This window comes from Talpa occidentalis, unplaced genomic scaffold (genome assembly GCF_014898055.3).
Source record: "Talpa occidentalis isolate TD23 unplaced genomic scaffold, MPIMG_talOcc4v2.1 talOcc4.12, whole genome shotgun sequence".
In the NCBI taxonomy this organism is placed as follows: domain Eukaryota; kingdom Metazoa; phylum Chordata; class Mammalia; order Eulipotyphla; family Talpidae; genus Talpa; species Talpa occidentalis.
The window spans coordinates 23024411-23048892 of record NW_023601212.1 but is presented as its reverse complement, the minus strand read 5'-3'; the positions used below and the strand labels follow the sequence as shown (position 1 = coordinate 23048892).

The 24482-nt window shown below is 38.0% G+C and overlaps 4 protein-coding genes across 6 annotated transcripts in view; 3 read left to right on the top strand and 1 right to left on the bottom strand.

Moving 5' to 3' along the window:
• VWA5A (von Willebrand factor A domain containing 5A) overlaps positions 1–24482 on the bottom strand; it is a 185929-nt gene that overhangs the window by 33318 nt on the left and 128129 nt on the right. The window lies entirely within an intron of this gene.
• LOC119240797 (olfactory receptor 148-like) lies at positions 896–1828 on the top strand. The gene has a single exon (XM_037505518.1). It carries the CDS (start codon positions 896–898, stop codon positions 1826–1828), a length of 933 nt encoding a protein of 310 aa, XP_037361415.1.
• On the top strand, positions 8910–9839 carry LOC119242106 (olfactory receptor 148-like). The gene has a single exon (XM_037507887.1). The coding sequence runs from the start codon at positions 8910–8912 to the stop codon at positions 9837–9839; it is 930 nt and encodes a 309-aa protein (XP_037363784.1).
• LOC119242105 (olfactory receptor 148-like) lies at positions 18812–19744 on the top strand. Its single transcript, XM_037507886.1, has one exon. It carries the CDS (start codon positions 18812–18814, stop codon positions 19742–19744), a length of 933 nt encoding a protein of 310 aa, XP_037363783.1.

Genomic DNA, 24482 nt, shown 5'->3' with positions numbered 1-24482 from the left:
GGAGAGATGCCTAAATAAAAGCATGTAAGTTTTCAGTAATGCAAATCTAAATAAATTCGAGATCTGCTATACAATATTGTACCAAAATTTTTAAATATTGTATTGTACACTTAAATATCTTACTAAAAGGGTACATGTCTTAATAGAATAAAAAATTAAGGCAGTAGTAAACACACTCAAAGAATTGCATAATTGCGATGTCCCACTGTACTAAGGATTCAAAAATTCTGATTTCTAGCAAAGATTAAATAGTCTATCTTTACACCTTCATAAATGACATAACTTCACTAAAATTTACCATCCACATGACACAACGATCTGCTAGCCTCTAAGGAATTTAAAACCCCAGGATTATATCTAAGTTTACCACTGTTAGTTCTTTTTAAGTCAAAGGCATGTTGCCAACTAAGAAAATGCTCAAACAAATAATCCAGTAGGAATGATATACTATTTTAATCTATCACAATCCATTATTCTCATCACAGGAGTTTATTGCTCATATTGACCTTTGATCAATATTTTGGATATTAGACCAATTATTAAATTAATTACAGATATGCTCTGTAAAGGAATCAGTAGGATCAGACTTATAGGGTAGTCTAATTTAGTGCATTTTTGGTGCATAATTGGTTATGAACATGCATCAAACTATGATGATCTGTATAGTATAAAAATTTTTGTTCTCATGTGTTCAATATTTCACCATATAGGAAGGCATGGATTTGCCTTATAGCCTGTAAATATTTCAGCTAAATTTCTAGTTCTTAACTTCAACATCTTTCTGTTTGAAGAGTGATTAGTAATGATGAATGTATTGGTCTTTTCTGTCACAAATCAAACTCCGTCTTCATGCTTTCATGTCTTTTACATTCATCCAGACCAACCCTCCAGGAACATGAGCAATCATACAGAGCTGACTGAGTTCATTCTGCTGGGAATACCTGAGACACAGGGAGCAGAGACTTTGCTTTTTGTCATTTTCTTATTCATATACTTCATCACCCTGCTTGGCAATTTACTCATCCTCATTGCAGTTGTTTCTTCCCCTACCCTTCACACCCCCATGTATTTCTTCTTGGGAATCCTCTCTACTTTTGACATGCTGTTCCCATCTGTCACCTGCCCCAAGATGCTGTTCTATCTCTCTGGCCAGAGCCACGCCATTTCTTATCACGGATGTGCCGCCCAGCTCTTCTTCTACCATTTCTTAGGTTGTACTGAAAATTTCTTGTTTTGTGTGATGGCTTATGACCGCTTTGTTGCCATCTGCCACCCACTGAGGTATAATCTCATCATGAGATCTGGAGTCTGTGTTGGTTTGGTCCTGGGAATCTGGTGGTTGGGTTGTCTTCATGCCAGCATCCTGACTTCCTTAACCTTTAAGTTGAGTTACTGTGGCTCCAATCAGGTCGACTACTTCTTCTGTGACATTCCTGCTGTCTTACCCCTGGCCTGTGATGACAGCTCCCTGGCCCAGACCGTGGGTTCCACTAATGTTGGCTTTCTGGCCTTAATGCTTTGGTCCATTCTTTGTGTCTCTTACACACGCATTGGGATTGCCATTTTGAGAATCCGTTCAACAGAGGGCAGGAAGAAAGCTTTCTCTACCTGCAGTGCCCACCTGGCTGCAGTCCTCTGTGCCCTAGTACCTGTAATCATCATCTACCTGGAGCCCAAACCCAAACCATTCACTGATGCTGTAGTGCAGATATTAAATAATATTGTCTCACCCATGCTGAACTCATTAATCTATTCTTTAAGAAACAAGGAAGTGAAAAGGTCTCTGAAAAGAGTGTTCCACAGAACAGTACTTACTTCTCTGGAATAAAGTAAAGGTTTGTGATCGAATTTGGGATTTTATTGTCTCTCGTCATCCTCGTATTCTCTGCTCATAAAGGTAGGTAATAGAAAATCCTTCCTGTAAATCATATTTCTTTTCCTATTAGCTTTTCCACTTTGAATGTGTCTCTATAGTTCCTGAAGTCTGTAAGTAACTCTAAATAATATTATCCTCAGCACCTTAATCTGGGTAAGGAACGAAAGGGACATAGCAAGAATCTGGAGACAGATTTCTTTTCCCATATTTGGGCAGGTTTGAGGCATGTTTGCAGGTTGAGGATAATGAGGATCTATGGCCACCCAAGAAACTACACTTCAATAGCTCATCTCTGTGCCAAATCAAACTTCACTGTATTTTACTTACTATACTTAGTATAGTGCCTGTTAAGTATTTTCTGCCTGTGACTACTTCAATTCCTTCAAATTACCAGGAGTCGTATTAACTAAAATATTTATTGAAAATGATTTGTTTTCCAGGCAATGTAATGAATATTTTACAATGTTATCTTATTTAATCTTAAGAGCACCCCCACCCATAGAGTTTCCATTTAAAAGAAAAAAGCTTTGAGGATTAAATGTTTCAGTTAATTGACCTAAGGTTGAACATTAAAAAAAAAAAAAAAAAAGACCATAACTCAGATGCACTTAAATACAAACACCCTATTCTTATCCCTTTACTAGATGATTGCCCACAAAGATGTACATGGCAATTTACTCATTGTCATTCTCTCTGAGCACATGATACATTGAAGATGTTTAATAAATAACTGTTAAAATATGTACTTACATAGGTCATGTTTAATTCTTTTCTTTACTGTGATCTCCATCTATTCTGTGCCATAATCCTTTGCACCCATCTGTAGATGGTAGCACAGAGATACAGCTAACTGTGTTACCCTTGATAACACACCTAGTTATGGTAAAGTCAGGCCTAGACCACCCTCTTAACTCTTATTGGGCTGGTATTATTACTGCGCTATGCTGCCAGTATCCCAAATTACTCTGCAGTGTGAATGAATTGTGGAAGACTTCCTGTCCAGTGTTAAAGAATATGATAACCTAAATATGGAGTTCATGCTCATCTGGTTTTTACCAAGTTATATTGTCAAATCTGGTTTCCAGCGATACTAGAGTTGATGATTATTTGTGCATTTTTCTGAATCCAGAGAGGAAGAAGGGGCAATATTTTTTGTAGAATCCACAGACACATTAGTTTCAAGATATTTCAGTATTTTTTAGTTTGTATACTCCACTTTTATTACTCATTTTTATCCTATTTTAAACCACTAAAACAGAACCAAAAAAAGTGAAAGTCCCAAGTAAAATAAATTTCTGCATTACAAAAAGTGTGATAAAAGGAAAAAATGAAGCCCATTCAACCTTAGCTACACAATTTAGGGTGAAATATAGGTTCTATTGTCCCTACTAATATGATTAGTAAAATCAAGATCATAAAAAATCTTATTATTGAGGGAGTAGAGAGTCAGCTGGCTAGAGAGCTGGCCTGCAAGAGCTGGGTGTCAGATAGACCAAGGCTGGGTGCTTGAGGAAGCAGAAAGCTGACAGGTAAAGGCTGCTAGCCACTGAGCTTGCAGGCAGAGGCTGGTAACCACAAGAGGCATGTAGAGGCACACAGTAGGGGGATACTGGAAAAGCACCAGAACAGGAAAAAGACCCCATGAGAAATTATGAAAGTAAACTACTCCCAACAGTAACAAGCTCCTCCCTTAGACCCCCACCTACTGTCAGGAGTCTCTCTTGCAATAAACCTGAGTTTACTAATCTTCTGTCCCGTGTTTCGGTGATTATTTCTCAAAAGCTTGGACACAAGAACCCACCTGATGGGCAAAATTTTACATTTTGTGACTACATACCTTAAAAGATATGGGAGCAATTCTAGTATATGTTTGCTGTACTATTAATTCTGGGAATTGGCAGAAGAACCCACTATGATATTTGGTAAAATCTGGAGAGCATCTATGGGTAGATATGCATCACACAGCCACCAGTTTCTTTGCTATACAATGGGAAATCCCAAAAATGTAGAGATCATATTTGTCTTTCTTACTCAGGTAAATTGTACATTATTGAGGTTATATTGATTTATGCCACTGTATATGATTTACAGGTACAGGTTCACATCTCTTCACATGTATGTTATCACATCCTGTTCACTACCAATGCACCTATATTCTTCCACAATAGTCCATTTGGCCTCCTCCCCTTTTTACTCCCCGCTCCTATCTTCCCTCTCTGGTAGTGTCACTTCCATAGTCAGATTTCACAGTTGTTGTGTTGTTCTGTTGTTGTTTTTTTTCTAATTTGGTTTTGCTTTGGTTCTTTATATTTCAGATATGAGTAAAAAATCCATTTTTTGTCTTTCTCCTTCTGGCTAATTTCATTTAGCCTAATGCCCCCTGTTTCCTCCATGTTGTGACAAATGGTATCCACAGTGAGTCTGAGTTCAAGTTAGGGTTACGTCCTAGGGCAAGTTAGGGACAATGCAGGCAGCGACTTTGGGAGAGTTAAAGAGGCTTCTGAGATCAAGACAGTCAATTCTAAAAGGTGCTAACCAAAACATACTCCAGAGATAAGGACAGCATCAAGTCCAGGAGGACCAAACATGGATGGTAAATCTTGAGAGAATAAAGATCTTGGACAGGGGAGGAAAAGGAGAAATGCTAAGATAATAGCCGGGGGAATGGGCCCAGCTGCCCAGAGGAATATGGCCACTAGGAGAGCGCACCAGTCACCAAGTAGGATGCTGAGATTTTAGAATAGAAAAAAAAAAAATTAAATTAAAGTTTAAATACCCAGACACAGGCCCACAGCGGCTTCTTTGTCCCTCCCAGGTACAGCGCATCTGGGAGTCATTGCTTTCTTCCTTTAAATAAATTGTTCTTTACTTTCTTCAACAAAGTTTTATTCTCTCTAATTACTTGTCTAAAAAGTCTGCGAATTCCTTTTTACAGCTTGGTGGGACAACAACCTGTGCTGATTCAAGGGCTAAAATAACAGGGTACACTGGCTTCAACAGAACATATTCCAATGATACAGCAAGTGTCCATGCTTAGTTGAATGAATGGACATTATTCTGGCATTCAAACAATGGTTTACTTGTACATTTATTCACATAAAGAGAGGAACACGGTACATGAGAGAATAAATGGGACCCAAATTAACGTGCACTAATTTAAATATATATTCTAATTTGCCACTTCTTAATTAGTGTTGTATTGACAGTTTGTTTTTTTTTTTTTAATTTTATTTTTATATTCCCCATACAATTGCAACCCCTTTATTTTGGCCCCAATTTGGTATTTTTAAAACCCAAATTTAAGAGTTTAAATCTTTCTATATCTAAAACTTTAGTAAAGCACGCAACATATAATATTTAAACAATGTACAACACTACTTCTTAAAATGCTACTTCATCCACAATGAAATAATGTCAAAGAAATTAAATAGTCTCCAAAGAAGACATACAAATGACCAAACAGCATATGAAAAGATACTGATATCATTACTCACTAGGAAAATGCAAATAAATGCACAAAGAGGTCAATCACACCAATTAAGGTAGCTGTTGTGGAGGGAAAAGAATGTAAATGTTGCCTAGGATGTGGAGAAACTTGGACCCTTGTACACTGTTGGTGAGCATGTAAACTGGTACAAACACTATGGAAATAGTATGGTGTGTCCTCAAAAAATTTAAAAATAGTGTTACCATGTGATTCAAGTATTTCAGTTCTTGGTATACAGCCAAAAGGGTCTTGGAGAAATATTCACATTTATAGAATGTTCATAGCGCATTATCTACAATAGTCAGGAGGTGAAAACAATCCAAATGAGCACTAGTCATAAACAACAAAATGTATATGCATACATATATACATGTATGTACATATATACACACATACATGGGGTAGTATTAAGCCCGAGAAAGCAAGAAAAATCTCTAATTGCAATGTAAGTAATTATGTTTCAATTTTTCCACAATGTAAGAGCTATGGGAATAGGTTGGTAGACACTGGGGAACAATGACAGATAAGCAGGTGTCTGGGTAAAGGGAAAAAGGGAAAAATTCTCCACCCCTCTGGGTTCTTCTCAGGCTAAACAAGTAATCAAAACAGCAGATGATAGGTTAGCTAAGGAAAAAAATCCATTTACTAACATTCAAGGGAGAGAAAGGGATAGAAATCCAAAATCCAAATTAATGGGCACAATTCACCAAGGTTTAAGGAGGGGGAAGACTAAACATGTCAAGCAGAGGATGACTTCATTTTTACTCTCCAAGTAATGATGAGATTGTCAAATATGGAGGATGTATTTCCAAATAAAAACACCTGGATGATAAGCCCCAAACTACATTTTTCTAGGTCATAAAAATGAAATGAAAGCAGTGATTGCTGCTTCAAATAGGGAAAGGGTAAAAGATTAGAGAGCAACGGTCTCTTCTTTGTCCATCATGGAAGGGTAAAGGACTCAGATAAAGACAAACGCTTCTCCTCAGCTTCTGGGGCCTTAATTGCACTTAACTCAAAATAATCTGCAGGGCTTCTAGAGGAGATCAATCCTGGGAGTCTTGGGATGGTTTGATTTGGGCACCTTCAAGGATTAAATCCCTGAGATCTATAGAGAACAAATGGGTCCCATGGGATGTGTACCCAGATAGAAATACAAGTTAGCTGGGGAAAACCCATGACCTCCCTGATTCCTAGTTCCTGTAAAGTTTATCCTGATTGCTGTAAACTATGTGCTTACTCCTTATTTTCTTGATACTCAACATTTAATTGTTCCCTTTGTTCAGAGGGTCCCTGCTTGGAGTCTCAGGATATATCGTGGATGGGGCTCCAGAGGGGCTACTAGATAATTTCAAATCCAAAAGCTAGAGGACATTTTTACTTCTGTTAATTGGGAGGACGTTACCCTAGATGACAAGGCAGATATGAAATATAGAGCCTCCCTTCTCTGTGATTCTGAATGCAACAGGCCATGTGTGGCCTGGATTTTCAGAAACCAAGTCAATTCCATGGCACCTAAGAAAGAAATATGATTGGGATGGAGATCTCCACAGCTCTATGGAAGATACTAGAGCAAAGGAAGTGGAAAAATAATTGTTTTCCTTACTTGCACCAGTCACCACACCTTGAGCACGTAAGTGTTCTGAGCATTTCTCCATCTTTCCATGTTAACTCGTTATCCTCACCCTAGAATCTGCCTAGCAAGGGTTGTGGAAGAAATCTCAATGAAGGCTTCCTTGTCTTTCTATACAATGACTAGAGTTTATCCTTTATTAACTCAATCAGTGAGCATGCCAGGTTGTTATTCATTACTCATTAATTCAGCATTCCAAGAACCAAACAGTTACCGAGGGTTGAAAAATAGGTTGGCTATATTATCTGACACAGAGAAAATATGTTTCTGTGGAAATGGAACAATAGCAAAGATGGAGGACATACTAAACTTTTTGATACAATGTAAAAGACATTCTCCAGGTCTATCCAAATTCTCAGAAGAAAATATATATTTCTTTTTAAATGACCCCCTTTCCTTCTCCTAAAATTGAATATAACTGAGGTTACCAAAGCTCAAAGGGGGTTGGGGGCACAGGGAGAGGATATACAGTGGACTATGGTGGAGGCTTATGGGTGCTTTGGTGGTGGCTGTGATTTCTAACTTTCTATTCAACTGTCTAATGCCAGCTACTCACAGGCACCGCTGCATACTGCAGATTCAATGACAAATGATAGCATTTGCTCTCAGGCACCTCACAGCGTAGCAGAACCTGAATTCAATTCCATTCAATACACAGTTAATCAAAGCACAAGAAACATGAGTGACTTCATGTACTCAGCCATCTCCATTTAATGGATTTTTTGTTTTAAAATAAAACAAGCAAATCACGGAAGCAGAGCGAGGACAGTGGTGTGGAGAGAGCAAGAGGTTACTAGTCAAAGGGCACAAAGTCTCTATACACCTGCTGTAGCACACCGTGACAATCGACAATGTTGTACTGTACACTGAAATGGTGTTCAAGGTAGCTCTCACATTGTTTTCCTTCCGGAACACATAAAATTATTTAAAATGAAAATAAAATTATTTCTTACCAGAATGCCAAAAAAATTTGGTTTTACATCAGAATGCAAGAAAATTAAAGTAGAAAACACAACAAAATTGTGAAATCCTAAACAATTTAAAATGCTAAGATAATATCCAAATGTGCAATAGTTTCTTTTCACTCAAAAAAGATGTGCCATTAAGAAAATGTTCAAACTGAGAAATAAATTCAAACAGACTGATACTAATCCTAAAGTTAATTTCACTTATCAAAATCCATTGTTCTTATCCAAAGTGTTCAAATTGACCTTTGATGGATTTATATTATACTTGACTACATCTTTGAGTGCTGGAAACATTCTCTGCAAAGGAATCAAGAGGAAGCTTCCAGACTGGTCTATTTTAGGGCACTTATTACAACAGTGTTATACTGTTGGTTGTAATATTAAAGTATGTTCTTTGGTTCAGTCCTCAAAGCCTATTCAGTAATTCAACGTATGAACGTTTGGATGGTTTTGTATTCATATTCATAAAGGAATATGGTATCTTGAGATATAAAGGCAAAGATTTACTGTAACAGCTCCTAACTGTCTTTGGTAGAATTCCTGTTTCTTATTGCATCATCTTTATTTTTTTAAAGATTTATTTATTTATGCATACAAGAACTGGGGTACAGGCCAGAGGTGTGGGTGGTGAGAGGATTCACCAGAGAGAGTACGGAGCAGAACAGGCAAATGTACTGAAATACACTGCTGAGGGGAGCAGCAGGCGAGACAGGAGAGGTCTGCTGTGCCATGTGGATAGCTCCCTGGCCAGGGATCAAACTCGTTCTGCATTGGCTGCGGATAGCTTCATAGTGCTGCTTCTCAACCAATTGAGCCACCAGGGAGGACCCTCATCTTTAAGATTGGTGACAATGAATGAATTGGTCTGTGTCTTTCACAAATCAGCCTCTACATCTATGATTTAGTGTCTTTTGTTTCTACGCAGACCTCCCCTCCAGGAGCACGATGAACCACACAGAGCTGACTGAATTCATTCTGCTGGGAATACCTGACACAAGGGGAGTGGAGTCTGGGCTCTTTGTCATCTTCTTATCCATGTACCTTTTCATTCTGCTTGGCAATTTACTTATACTTATAGCGATTGTTTCTTCCTCTGCTCTTTATACCCCCATGTATTTCTTCTTGGGACTCCTCTCTATTTTTGACATGCTGTTCCCATCTGTCACCTGCCCCAAGATGCTGTTCTATCTCTCTGGCCAGAGCCACGCCATTTCTTATCACGGATGTGCTGCCCAGCTCTTCTTCTACCATTTCCTGGGCTCCACGGAAGGGTGCCTCTACTCTGTGATGGCTTATGACCGCTTTGTTGCCATCTGTCACCCACTGAGGTATAATCTCATCATGAGACCTGGGGTTTGTGTTGGTTTTGTCCTGGGAGTCTGGTGTGTGGGTTGTCTCCACGCCAGCATCCTGACCTCCTTTACATTTCGATTAAACTACTGTGGCCCCAACCAGGTGGACTACTTCTTTTGTGACATTCCTGCTGTCTTACCCCTGGCTTGTGATGACAGCTCCCTGGCACAAACTGTAGGTTCCACTAATATTGGCTTTATAGCCTTAATGCTTTGGTTCACTGTTTGTGTCTCTTACACATATATTGGGATTGCCATTTTGAGAATTCGTTCAGTGGAAGGCAGGAAAAAAGCTTTCTCCACCTGCAGTGCCCACTTGGCTGCAATCTTCTGTGCCCTTGGACCGGTAATCATCATCTATCTGCAGTCTACACCCAACCCCTTGCTGGATGCTGTGGTACAAATGTTAAATAATTATGTGTCGCCTATGCTGAACTCATTAATCTATTCCTTAAGGAACAGGGAAGTAAAAAACTCCCTGAAAAGAGTGTTCCACAAAATAGTACTTACTTCCCTGGAATAGATTACAGGTTTTGTAATGGGCTTTGGATTTGCTGTCAGTTAAGAATATCATCCTACATCCTATCTCAACTTCTTAAGTAATAAGCAGGTAACAGAAAATGCTTCCTCCACTATATTATATTTTGTTCTCTAAGATTTTCTGTTTGTCTGTATAAACCCTGTGCCTACACATACACCTCTATGATTAAGATTATCCTTATTGCCTTAATAATGGGTAAGAAATTCAAAGTACAGGGGCCATCCCGGTGGCACAGGGGTTAAGGACACAGTGCTATCAAGCTATCTCCAGCCATTGCAGCATGAGTTTGATGCTGAGCCAGGGAGGTGACCTACATGGCACAGCAGACCTCTCCTGCTTCATTCTCCCACTGCTCCCCTCAGCAGTGTATTTCAGTAGATCTGCCTGTTCTGTTCCCCACTCTGTCTCTGGTGAGTCCTCTCACCCCCCTCCAATACCTCTGGCCTATACCTCAGTTCTTGTGTGCATATATAAATATTTTTTTTAAAGAAATTCAAAGTGCATAGCCAGCCATGGGAGATGGACTTCTTGTACAATAAGAACAGCCAGTTTAACCTGATTGAGAATAATGAGGCTCTGCCTCCCTGGTGGCGCAGCAGTTGAGCGCAGGGTTGCGAAGCTGCCCACAGTCTATGCGGCACCAGTTCGATCCCCGACTGCTCCCCAGCCACCGGAGGCGGGTCCCACATGGCGTGCAGACCTCTCCTGCCACCCGCTGCTCCCCTTAGCAGTGTAGTTAGGCCCTTCTGCCTGCTCTGCTCCCCACTCTGGCTCTGGTGAATTCTCTCACCCTCCCGCGCTTCTGACTGTACCCAGTGCTTGTATGTATAAACAAACAAACAAACAAACAAATCTTTAAAAAAAAAAAAGAATAATGAGGCTCTGATTCCAAGAAGCACTCTACAACAGTTCATCTCTGTGCCAACCCACCACTTCATTTTTCTTGATCCATTTATAATGTAACTGTTCCCCTTTTCCACCTATAAACATTTCAATTTTCCATGTCCTGGAATAGTATCAACATTAACAGAAAAAAAAATCTGTTTTCTAGACATTGTGATATATAGTTCACAAATATCAACTTATTTAATCTTCATATCACCACATTCTTGGGAATGTTCATTGAATAAATTACTGGATACTACTTTGCTGTTAAATTATGATGTAGGTGCATGTTTACTCATATGCAAAGGGGAAAACAGATAAAATAATTAGTACACAGAAAACAACATGCACTAATTTAAATAAATAACTACATTTAAGTTAAATGAAGACATATGAAAGCCACTACCTGATGATCTGAGTCTCCCCACTTTTTTTTGCCTTTTCTAAATCAGTGTGTAATGACTTTTGCATTGAAGAATTATCTTTAAAACACGTCTTTCCTATATCAAAAAATTCAGTACTATTTTATTTAAAATACAGGATATATGCACATAAAACTTTATAAACTTACTCCAAAACCACCAACAAAAAAATAACAAGAGGTCCTCCCTGGTGGCATAAGGGGTTAAGTCTCAGCACTATGAAGCTATCAGCAGCCACTATACCATGAGTTCAATCCCCAGCCAGAAAGCTAATCCACATGGCACAGCAGACCCCTCCTGTCTCGCTCACTGCTCCTTTCAGCAGTGTATGTCAGTAGACTGCCTGTTCTGCTTCCCACTATGTCTCTGGTGAATCTTCTCAACCCCCACACCACTAGTCTGTACCCCAGTTCTTGCATGCATAAATAAATAAATCTTAAAAAAAACAAGATTTGCAAAAAAGGGCAAAAGACTTAAATAAAATAGACCCTTCCCCCAAAAAACACAAAATAAAAAGATGCTTGATCTCCCTAATAATTATGAAAATGCAAATTGAATGCACAATGAGATACCACCTCCAAGCAATTATATGACTGCCCATGAATAAAAAGTAAAAGAAAAAGAAATGTTGACTTGGGTGTAGAAAATTTGAACCCCATGTGCCTATGCTGAGAATGTAAAATGGTGCAGCCATATGGAAAACAGTGAGTTCTTCCTCAAAGATTTATGAATAGAATTACCATAGGGTCCAGCAATTCCCTTCTGGGTTTGTATCCAAAATGGTTCTGAAGAGATATTCCTATTTATAACATGTTCTTAACAGCATTATTCACAATAACCAGAAGGTAGACGCTTCCAAGGGTTCATTGACAATGAAGGAAATAGTCACAGCTCAGCAATTTTTTCTCCAATATCTGATTCATGAGAGCAATCTTGCATTCTTTCTTTTATTGTAGTAGTTACTGAAGTAACATTAGTTTACAATACTGCATACAATTTAGGAGAATAGGTTTATACCTCTTCAGATGTATGTTATCACAACACACCTACCACCAAAGCACCCATAATCTCCTACTATTGTCCACTGAATCCCTTCTGCCTTTGCGTCCCACCTTCCTTCTTGGTAACCTCAATTCTACAGTCAGATTTCTAGGGTTTCTTTGGCTTAGTTTTGTCAGTTTCTTTGTATCTCCATATTCCAAAGAAATGAAATCATCCAATATTTATCTTTCTCCTTCTGATTTATTTCACTTAGCATAATTCCCTCCAGTTCCATCCATGTTGTCACAAATAGCAATATTTCATCTTTTATAGCTGAGCAGTATTTTATCTTAATCCACTTATCTGTCATTGGGTACTTGGGTAGTTTCCATAATTTAGCTATTATAAATAGTGCTGCAGTAAACACAAGAGAGCATAGATCCCTTCTACTTGGTGTTTTTCATTCTTTGGGTAGATACCTAGGAATGGAATTGCTCGATCATATGATAGATCTATTTTTAATATTTGAGAAATGTCCATACGGTTTTCCACTGGGCTGGACCCACTGTTAGTGGGAATGTACCATTATGAGCCTTCTTTAGTCTCCACATCCTGACCAACACTGGCTGTTTCTGGTTTTTTGATATAGGTCATTCTCACAGGTGTAAGTTAGTATCTTATTGTAGGTTTGATCTCCATTTCCCTGATAACAAGATTATACAGTGGAGAAAGAAAAATCTCTTCAGCAAATGGTGTTGGGAAACTGAAGAGTCATATTCAAAGGAATAAAACTAGACCATTATTTCACACCATACACAAAAATTAACTAAAAATGGATTAAAGACTAGAATGTAAGACCTGTCACAAGAGGGCCCTCTACAAATGTTAATTCCACTATCCCATTTTTTAATTGATCAAGTTGAATGCTGAGAACATGAAATATCATAAGTCATTTAGATTCCATATGGAATAGGAAATTAGGAAAAAATTCTGAGGATTCTTATGTTTTTCCCCCCTTAATCACTAGCAGTTAAAATAAACAACAACCAGATAACAAACCAAAAATACAAAACAAAAACCCACTAACTCATTTTAAAACTCCAAAGGCTAGGAGAGAGTAACAAAAAAAGATAGATTCTAGCAATGAAATTGAGTATTAGAATGTATAATACCTTCAAGAAATAATAAATTACAGGTGCAAGTATTATGTGTCAAGAAAGGTATAAGCATTATCTCATTTAATCTTCATCTTCCCTATAAAATCCTAATATAAATCAATTTTACAAATTACAGTATTAACTCAGATAAGACAGATACCTTTAGTTTTAAAGACATATAGCTAATGTGTGATAGCGTGTATTCATATCAGAACTTTCTGACACGAAGGTGGATGCTCTTTTTATTGTTACAATCTTTTCCACAGCCATGCAGAGGTTAGGGAATCGGGAGGACATGACAGATAGGGAAAAACTGGAAAACATGACTGATAGCAAATCAGAGAGAACAAAAGGGTCCTTGGGATGTGTACCCAGAACAGAAAAACAGGGTGGCCAGGGACAACCCACAACCTCTTTAATTGCTATTTCATGTAAAGATTATCTCAATTACTGTGTACTATTTTCCCACTCCCAAACTCTCCCAACACCCAGCACTTAATTGCTCCCTTTACTCTGAGGGCTCCTGCTCCCTGTGTCTTGGGATATAACATGAATGGGACCCAAGAGAGACCTGTAAAGGTCAAAGATATTTTTACTTCTGTGAACTCTAAGGAAATCACCCTAGGTGACAGGGCAACATCACAAGCACAGTGTCCTCTGTGTGTGTGTGTGTGTGTGTGCGCGTGTGTGTGTAGAATGAAAACCTGGACCATTTTGGGCTCTGTAGTAAAGAACTCAAGCCTAATTGTATAGCCCTTAAGGAAATCAGACCCAATTCGATAGAAGCAATTGAAGACAAAAGGAGGGGGAATATATTTTTTGTCCTTACTGAGCCACTCACGACTCTTTGACCATGTAAGTGCTTAGAGCATCATCCTGTCTTTTTCAATTTTTAATTTTATCTTCAGTCTAGACTTTTATAGTGCAAGGAATGTGGGAAAATATAATCAAGAGATTCCTTCTCATTTAATGCAATTACTAGAGTCCTTTCTTCCATTCATTCTATCTAATAGCATGCAGGATTACATTCAGTGATCCTTTTTACCATTAATCATTAATCATTAGCTTAGCATCTATCAGATTCCAGTCACCACACTTACTTAGGATTAAAAAATTAGTTAGAAATATTCCCTGGCTTGAGAAAATATATTTCTATGTTAATGAGAAAATAATAATCTTTGTGATACAAAGGTATGTAAAGATAATCTCCTGTTCTCTTCTAAATTTCTGATATTCATAGTTCTTTCTTTTTAACTTAAATTATCATTCATCTACCCACCTGTATAACTGCAAGGTTAGATTTTTTACTCCTCCTCATGGGCACATGCTTCCCTCACCCTTCTGGCTCCATTCCTTCTCCTTTTCCTAAAAATGGAGTATTTCTCAAGGTTTAGCCTTCTGTCTTATTTTATTCTCACTTTACCCTGTCTCTCCCAGGACTTCCATCAGGCATAAGCCATTTTGTGTCATCTTCAGACAGGTAACTATTTCCCAAATTCATTAGCATTGCACTCTCCTTAGCAAATATTATAGTAATGAGCCATATATAGTATGTTATTATGCCTTACATCTTTCATGAACAACATTACATTTGATCTGTAACATTTCCATGATATATATTTGTTAAACAAATATAAACATTTAAAATGTCCTAATATCTACCAAGTATAATTATAAGAAGATCACACATCTTCATGACATAGTAATGTGAGTCAAATATAGATTGTAGAACATAAATGAGAGGCCTTATGCCAAGGAGATTATTCAGCGGTTTGATGGGACTTTTCTATTTTGCTCCTATTGTCTTGCCTTAATTATTATTAGCACCCTTTTGACTCTCAAAAGTATTCTAGTTGTAATGATAAATTTTAAATGATTAGTTAAGATTGAGTTACTGGTGCAGGGAATGCTTTCTGTGTCTTTAAAGATGAGAAACTGAGGTTCACAGTTTGTGAATCCACAGTGACACTACCGACAATCAGAACTTGAAGATAAATCTTTTAAAAAGAAAAAAGACCTATTTATTTATGCATACAAGAGCTGGGGCACAGGCCAGAGATGCGGGGGAGGGGGATTGATGGGATACACCAGAGACAGAGTGGGGAACAGAACAGGCAGACTGAACCGAAGTACACTGCTGAGGGGGAGCAGCAGGCAAGACAGGAGAGGTCTGCTGCGCCATGGGGTTGCTCCCTGGCCGGCCAGGGATTGAACTTGTGCTGCAGAAGCTGTGGATTGCTTCATACTGTGGTGCTTAACCCCTTGCGCCACCAGGGAAGCCCTGAAGATAGGTCTTTAGACATCTAATCCAAGGTTTTTTAAATATATCATGTTGGCTATCCCAGACAAATGTTGGAATTTGAGTTGAATCTTCTAGGAAAGAGGTATTCTTTTCTAGTATGGCAGCCACCCTAAATTACTGTGTGAATTATCACTCTAGGTTCCATGTTTATCTCTGATGCCTATGAATCTGGTTGTGTGTTTAGGGATGGTGAGGAGGTTGAACATTTAAAAATATATATTTGAGGTTATAAAGACAAACATTTTTAAAGCATGTAAACTAAACCTGGGTCTGAAATTGTGCTATTTTCGTGGAAAATTTCTCTTTCTTCATGGAAAATTTCTTGGCTTTCAATTTTTATTTTAAAGAAAATAACGTTACCACTTCTCTAGAAACAGAAAACTGTGACTCTTGTTTCACCTGGCATATCATTATACCATCCATTAGCATGATTCATTTATTACTATGATTTGAATGTTTAGCAGGATTTGGGGGATAAGAAAGATATTTAAGCTATAGTTGTTGAATTTCATCATAACTCAGATGAAATTTCCCTGGGTCCATTGCATACTTTCTGAACTTTTCCCCCAAACGACGAGCTATTTAGTATTACATATGCTCTGGTGCATATTGTCAGTATATTACAAAGTCTTTTTACTCTGTCCAAAGTGAAAGATAAATAACCATTGCTGGGGACTGTAGATATGACAGATACCGCAGTAGACGCTCATTCAGCATTACCCTGCTTAATCTACCCAGCAACCCTTACAATGTAACACATGGCCTACTTTAGAGACAAACGGAAACATAGCAAAGCCACAAAATTAGCAAGCAAGAGCTTAGATTGAAAATCATATCTGCCTACTGCAAATATACTTTCTTATCATTATTGTCGCATAGCAGTTATTCCATACTCATGTTTTCATTGAGTCTAGCTGAGATTGTTCAGAAGCTTACAAGGATACTTAGCAAATAGATGGCTGATCCAGACCATGGGGACCAGTGGCCATGCATTTCCTGCAACAATTTCAGCACAAGAACAAACTGACTTCAGGTCCAGTTGAGCCCTTACTGGAAAAAGACAAAAGTTGTCTGGGAAAATATTGATGACTCCTGGCTATACTCCAGCAAGAATCCCCAAAGAAACCATCACTCAAAGAACCCAATGTAATAAACAAAACCTCTATAGTTTTGAGACAAAATAGCAAAGTGAGTCAACTGCATTAAAAAAGTATAATGCTATTCTACTTTAAATTACCAAAGCAACTAAGACCCATAATCTAAGTCTAGACCTATGATTGTGTGAATGTTTTTTTGTGCTTGTTCAAGGGTTTTCTACTATAATTCATACTTACATGTTTTTCTGTTGTTATAAAACTATCCACTAATAATGACTTTTTCCTTTTCTTCCCCTTCAGGGGTGTCCACACTTTTTCCTTAGCTCTCTACTCTTGCCTATCATTTATATATATTTTTAACTCCAGCATGAGTCACCCAACAGTTACCAACAATTATGAAGATTTTTAAGGCTCAGTCTATCTTTCCTAGTTCAGGAATTAGAAACTCTACATTTCAAAGACTATCTAAATTCCAATGGAATCTCATACCAAAAGTACATTTACTACAAACTCTGCTGTCTGAGGTTAATAAAAAAAGGCTTAATATAGTCTAACATCATTGGAATCATTCAGCATATTATAAAATTCTATTTGAATACATTGAGAGCTAAAAATATCCCAAATCCTAGAAATATGATGGTGAACAAAAGACAGCTCTCTTCATGAACTTATAGCCAAAGTATATCCATAAATTAATTTCTGAGGTTTCATTCATTCATTAAATAACAAGTATTTAAATGTCAAATAATAACCATCAGTACTGCAGATCCAACCACAAATTATTATGCTGTTAACTTTCAGGAACTCTGCAGTCAAATAGAACCTTTATCCAGTTCTATAAGAATTTCTTTTTTATGTTTGGATAGTATTAACCCGTCTTGTCAAAGCAATTTTTTTTAGAAGATAAAATTATTACTCTGTAAATATTAATTCTGAAAAAACAAATATTAACCAGGAATTATATTTAGAGGTCCGAAATTTAAAATTAGAAAATTTTCATACACATTCAATTTCAAAAAACACTTTTCTTATCATATCATATTCTAAAATTATTTTTATCATAAAAATAAAAACTGAAAGAACAATATCTCTTTTGGACAACAGACAATGTTGTTTAAACTCAAACATAACAGAGCTGACCACAACAAACCCTGGTGGTAGTTTCAAGTTCTCAGATTATTCAGTTAGGTTGACTTTTCCTTTACAATAAACCAATTGTCAAACTCTTAAAACCAGAGTGCAGAATGGTTGCCAGGGGCTGAGGTGAGGCGGGAAAGGGAAATTACTAATCAAAAGGTATAAATTTTAAGTAACACAAGATGAATAAATTCTAGATTGGGGCTATAGCACTGTCCCTAAAGTGAAAAATATTGTGCTATATATACTAAAAGTTCTAAGAGGGTAGATGTTATATTGTTTTCCTAACCAGAATGAAAAAAAGATTTAGATGAAAAAATTCAGAAAACACAAATATTTTAAATATTTTCATCCATTAGAAAATATTAAGAATGCTATAGCAGCATCTTCATATTCGACAAACAGATACAGAAATAAACCATCTACATAATACAACTAAACCACTAACTTCTAAGCACTTTAAAAGCTCAGGATAATATCCAATGATGTCACCATTATTTTCTTCTCTTTGAAAACAATATTAAGAAAATGCTCAAAGAACTATATCCAAATATGACCATATCTCCTTGCATTGTGTCACAATCACCTTTCTCAACAGAGGTGAGGGTGCGCAAGTTGATAGGGTATTGGACCACAATCTGAGTAACTGCAGACATGCAGACATACTCTGGAAGGATCAGGAGGACCAAATTGCACTTTATGGCAATTGTAGAGGGATAATTAGTTGTGAACATTAAGTTCATTTGCTCACTATTCAGACTTTCATTCTCTTAGTTCATCCAGTAGTTTTGGGTCCATCCATGTAAGAAATATCTCAACGCAAGGTTTGAAAGCACAGACAGAATTTCTACTTCTTTATCACATCATCTTTATGTTTAAACAATGACTATGTTGGTATTATTTATTCACAAGTCAGCTTCCACATTCATGCTATTTTTTTTTTCTATTTCCACAAGAACAATCCATCAGCAACATGAGGAATCACACAGAGGTGAAGGAGTTCATTCTGCTGGGAATACCTGAGACACAGGGAGCAGAGACTTTGCTCTTTGTCATCTTCTTGTTCATTTACCTCTTCACCCTGCTTGGAAACTTACTCATCCTTACAGCAATTATCTCTTCCTCTGCCCTTCACACACCCATGTATTTCTTCTTGGGACTCCTCTCTATTTTTGACATGCTGTTCCCATCTGTCACCTGCCCCAAGATGCTGTTCTATCTCTCTGGCCAGAGCCACGCCATTTCTTATCACGGATGTGCCGCCCAGCTCTTCTTCTACCATTTCCTGGGCTCCACAGAAGGGTGCCTCTACTCTGTGATGGCCTATGACCGCTTTGTTGCCATCTGTCACCCACTGAGGTATAATCTCATCATGAGACCTGGGGTTTGTGTTGGTTTGGTCCTGGGAGCCTGGACTGTGGGATGTCTTCACGCCAGCACCCTGACCTCCTTTACATTTCGGCTGAACTACTGTGGCCCCAACCAGGTGGGCTACTTTTTCTGTGACATTCCTGCTGTCTTACCCCTGGCTTGTGATGACAGCTCCCTGGCCCAGACTGTGGGTTCCTCTGCTGTTGGTTTTCTGGCTTTAATGCTTTGGTTCATTGTTTGTGTCTCTTACACACATATTGGGATTGCCATTTTAAGAATCCGCTCAGTGGAGGGCAGGAAGAAAGCTTTCTCCACCTGCAGTGCCCACCTCACTGCCATCCTCTGTGCCTATGGGCCTGTAATCATCATCTATCTGCAGTCTACACCCAACCCCTTGCTTGGTGCTGTGGTGCAAATATTAAATAATATTGTCTCACCCATGCTGAACTCGTTAATCTACTCCTTAAGGAACAAGGAAGTAAAAAGATCCCTGAAAAGGGTGTTCCCCAAGGCAGTACTTACTTCTCATGAATAAATTCTGGGTTTGTAACAGAGTTTGTAAATCATTCTCCTTTTTTTGTTGTTGTTGTTAAAGAAATAACATTATAAAAAAATGCTTCCTCTAAAGCAATATATTAATTTGCTATTAGGCTGTCTACTTTGTGTATCTGTTATTCTTGGGACCCATAGGTAACTACAATTAATATTATGGTCAGTGCCTTCATCCTAGGCAAGATATCCAAAGGGCATCACAAGCAGCTTGAGACAGATTTCTTTCTATACTAGGCAACCAAGTTTGCCTAGTTGAGGGAAGTGAAAGTCTCTGGCAATCCAAGAAGCACCCTTCAATAATCCATCTCTATCATGAATCAGACTTAAAGACATTTTCTTGTTTCACATAGTATATACTGTTCTCCTATTTTGTCTATAAACATTTCAATTCCTGCAAGATGCTAGGAGTATTACTAATATTGATAGAACTTTGCTATGGGCCTGTGATGAATAGCTCACAGATGCCACCTTATTTCACCATCCTATCACCCAGAAATGTAGAGTTTCCATTTTATCAAAAGGAAACAGAGACATCAATAATGGTCTCCATTGCACATAAGGCAGCAAAACACCTCAGCATCAGAACCTGTTAACTTCAAAACCCATTTTTAAAATCCCTCTACTACATGACTATTCTAAAAGACCTGTTTGGAAATTTACTCATCCTCATTACCTCTCTCAGAACTCATTATATATATAAGGCATTCAGTGAGTAACTGGTAAATAATACGGACATAGCCCACTTTTTCATATTTATTCTGTGCCACTGCTCCCTGTACCCATCTTAGATGGTGGCACTGAGCTTCAGTCAATATATGCCTTGCTCTTTGTTTTATAACACAACTACTATTGTTATGGGAAAGCCAGGTCTACACCAAGTCCTCTTAACTCTTACTGGCATGGTATTTCTTCTGTACCATGCAATCAATATTGAAAATGAAACTTCAGTGTTAAAGGACTAGAAATGTCTTGTCCATTGTTGATGACAATGTCCTAATATGTGGTTCCACCATCAAGTTACATTTGCCAACTTGGCTTCCAACAATACTGGAGCAGATTTCTCCTACACCTTTTCTACAATCTGTGGTAGGAAAGGGACAGCACTTTATAAGCCCCACAGATGAGCTGGCCTTAGTTTTCATGACATTTTAGTGATTGGTAGTTTTGTATTCCATTTTTAGTCCCCCAATTTTCCATCCTAGTAGAAACCATGGAAACAAATCAAAAAGCAGAAATCCCAAATGAAGTAAATTGCCTCCCTAACTAAAGGCATGAAGCAACAGGACAAAACGAAGCACAATAGCATAGATGGATGGAGCCAGGTACTGTAAGGCTCCATGCCCCCTGCTAGCCCATCAAACAAAATCTGTATCACACAGATCCTACTCCCACAGAGTCAGAGTCGGTATACCTACCCTAGAGAATGTGCCAGATCCATATTATGCTAGTGTGTGTTTTTGTCCTATATAATGGTGCATTGAGGGAAGAAGCCAGATGCTATGGTGTCTGCTCACACCTCGATTGTGTTTATGAATATGTACCTACCATGCCAACACTTCAACTTGTTCAAGAGATTTATCTGGAAAATCTAGTGAAAAATTCCCTAAGTACAGTGATCCTATTCACTGGTATGTCCCCTGGATGTAGCCCATAGTCAGTATCTTGTAAGTTTGTTGAATGTAAAAATGAATGAACACTACTTTGTCATTTAAATGACGATGCAATCACATATTTGCTACTGTTTAAAAAAGGAACATGAATGAACAATGTGCACAGAACAATGTGCACTAATTCAAATATCCACATACATTTACTTGAAATTAAAGATATGTGAAAGCTGAAATATGAATGAAATTCAACTAGTAAATGGTATTTTGTTAACTCAGAGGCTCAGAAATTGTAGAGAAAACTGGCAAGCAGGTTTTGGTGTATTAGAATCAACATGGTTCTACCAGTGAATTTAGTCTATGAACTTTAGACTTAAAGCATCTAAGGGTCACTTCCTTCATGTACAATTTAACATTTGTATAACCTTGGGGAAAAGACTGAACTTCTCTAGAGATCCATGTCATCACGTAAAGCACATACCCTATATGCACATTGCAGGAATTAAAACAAAAAAAAATTTTAATCACTGATTCTTAGACAGTAAAAGATTTTTTTTAAGACATCACTCACAGTAGCCACTCTTTAAATGTTAGTCCCACTTTTCCTTTACCCTGGTGGAATTCTGAGAAAATGGGAAATCTTAGGTCATTTAGTCTTGGAGAATAGGCAATTATAAATAAAAGGATGGAGATTTCTAGCAATAGAAATAGTAATTTGTGTTTTTGTTTCACCATCACTTTTCTCAAATCACTAGAAGAAAAAGAAAACCAAATAATAATAAGAAGAAGAGGTCTGCGCGCCTTGTGGGACCCTCCTCCAGTGGCCAGGGAGTAGCAGGGGATTGAATCTGCGCTGAAGAGGCTGCGGGCAGCTTCATGACCCAGCGCTCAACCTCTGTGCCACCATGGAGGCCCCTATGTAAGTTTCTTAATGAGTATTTTGTCATTCAAATTATGATGCAATGGCAACATGTTAAAGAAAAGACATAATTGAAATGATTTAGGATACAGAACAACATGCACGAACTTCGACATGCATCCTCATTTTAATAAAATTGATGATATATGAAAGCAGACATTTGAATAAAAATCTGAGCACTGCTTTACAGATTCTAATTCATTATGCAATGATTGTTAGGCACTGAAAAAAAGTTCATTATCAGAAATTCCCTAGAAGATGCTAACTGTTTTGCTTAAGAGTAATTGTCATCAGCTACCAGCAGATATGCTTTTGACAAACAAGAAGCATAAATTAACATGAAAGGAGAGAGGCCAAATAATGCTCAAGCTTTGTATCTCTGAGGACTAGTAAAGAGTGTATCTTCCCCATCCAGAGAATGTGTAAATTTGTAGACATAACTAAGAACTAGGTTCTCATGTATTATTAGGTCATCATAGAATTCAATCTGTGAACCTTAGAATCTGGGCCTTCATTTCTACCTCTACTATTTAATGATTGTGTACTCTTGGAGGAAAAAAAATTTTACTTCTCTGAGTACATGTCATTATTTGTAAAATGGAGTCACAATACCTATTCTGTCTCCACGTTTCACAATAAAAGTATGATATCTTTAAAACGTCTGTCAAAAGAATGAACCTTTCTAAATGCTAGTTCCAATTTCCCTTTATTGGGTTGCTCAGGTGGAAGCCTGAGAATCTGGAAAATCTTAAATCATTTAGAGTTCATTTAGACGAGGATATTATTATGAAAATGTTTGAGATTACTAATATTTTTCTAAATCCTGATATACTATTTGCTTGTTCTCTTTCCTTGCAATTACTAGTAGTAAAAAACAAAAAATCCAGGGCCTCCCCGGTGGCACAGCGGTTGAGCGCTGGCTTGCAAAGCTGCCCGCAGCCTCTGCAGTGCTGGTTCAATCCCCGGTCACCGGGTGAGAGTCCCACATGCCACGCAGACCTCTCCTGCCGTCCGCTGCTCCCCTCAGCAGTGAACTTCATCAGTCTGCCTGCTCTGCTCTCTGCTCTGACTCTGGTGAATTCTCTCACCCTCCCGTGCTTCTGACTGTACCCAGTGCTTGTATAAATAAAGTATAAATAAGTAATCTTTAAAAAAAAAATCCAATCAATCACACAAAAGACGAAAAGCAAAGCAAAACAAAAACTCATCTTAAAATGGAAAGGGAAGGAGAGAGGGGGAAAAAAAGAAATTCTAACAATGTAGTTAAAATGATAACATTCTAAACTTGCTCCACATCAAGAAATACTGTCATAGGAGCAAGCAGTCTCAGGAAATCTAAAAACATGGCATTTAATCTACACGGCCATTCTATGAAATACCATTGAAACTCCATTTTTCAAAACACAGTATTTTAGGCTCAAAGAGGACAGAACTGCTTAAGAACATATTGCTAAGGAGAAACAGCCTTGTTCTTCATGCACATAGTCTCCCGGGGTACTCTTTTCATTATGTCACAATTTCTCCACAACCGAAGAGCTTGTGGGAAAACTGGAAAAAGTAACAGATAAATAAGCAGACCAATCCCTTGAGATCCACAGAGAAGTAAAAGGGTCCATAGGATGTCTACCCAGTGCAAACAGTGTGAGTTGGGGGACTCTATACCCTCTTTGTTTCTTGGTTTCTTTAAAGACTTCCTTGATTACCTTGTGCTACTTCCTCACTCCTAAACACTCTCAGCATCCGGTATTTAATTGTTCCCTCTGCTCAGAGAGCTCCTGCTCCCTGTGTCCTGGGATACATCATAAATGGGACCCCAGAGGGACGATGAGATCATATAAGATCCTGCAATGGGAAGAGATACCCTCTGCTAGCAGAGAAGTCACCTTAGGTCACAGGGCATACTTCAGATGTACAGCGTCCCCTCTCTGTGTGATTAGGAATGAAAAGGACCATGTGTGGTCTGCAGCCCAAAAAGCCCAAACCATTTCCATGATCCCTAAAAAAGAGAGATTGGGAATGGTAAGCTCCAAAACATTATAGAAGAAACTGAAGCTAAAAGTAGAGGAAAATATTTGTTTTTCTAACTTAAACCAACAATGAACTTTTTGACTATAAAATGCTCAGTACATCTTTTTATTTTCTAAGTTATCCTCACTCTGGACTTTACTATAGCAAGGGCTGACAGAAGAAATCAA

Excerpts from the sequence above, each read along its gene's own strand:
- LOC119242105 (XM_037507886.1), top strand. The coding sequence starts at position 18,812 with ATGAGGAATCACACAGAGGTGAAGGAGTTCATTCTGCTGGGAATACCT.
- LOC119242106 (XM_037507887.1), top strand. The coding sequence starts at position 8,910 with ATGAACCACACAGAGCTGACTGAATTCATTCTGCTGGGAATACCTGAC.
- LOC119240797 (XM_037505518.1), top strand. The coding sequence starts at position 896 with ATGAGCAATCATACAGAGCTGACTGAGTTCATTCTGCTGGGAATACCT.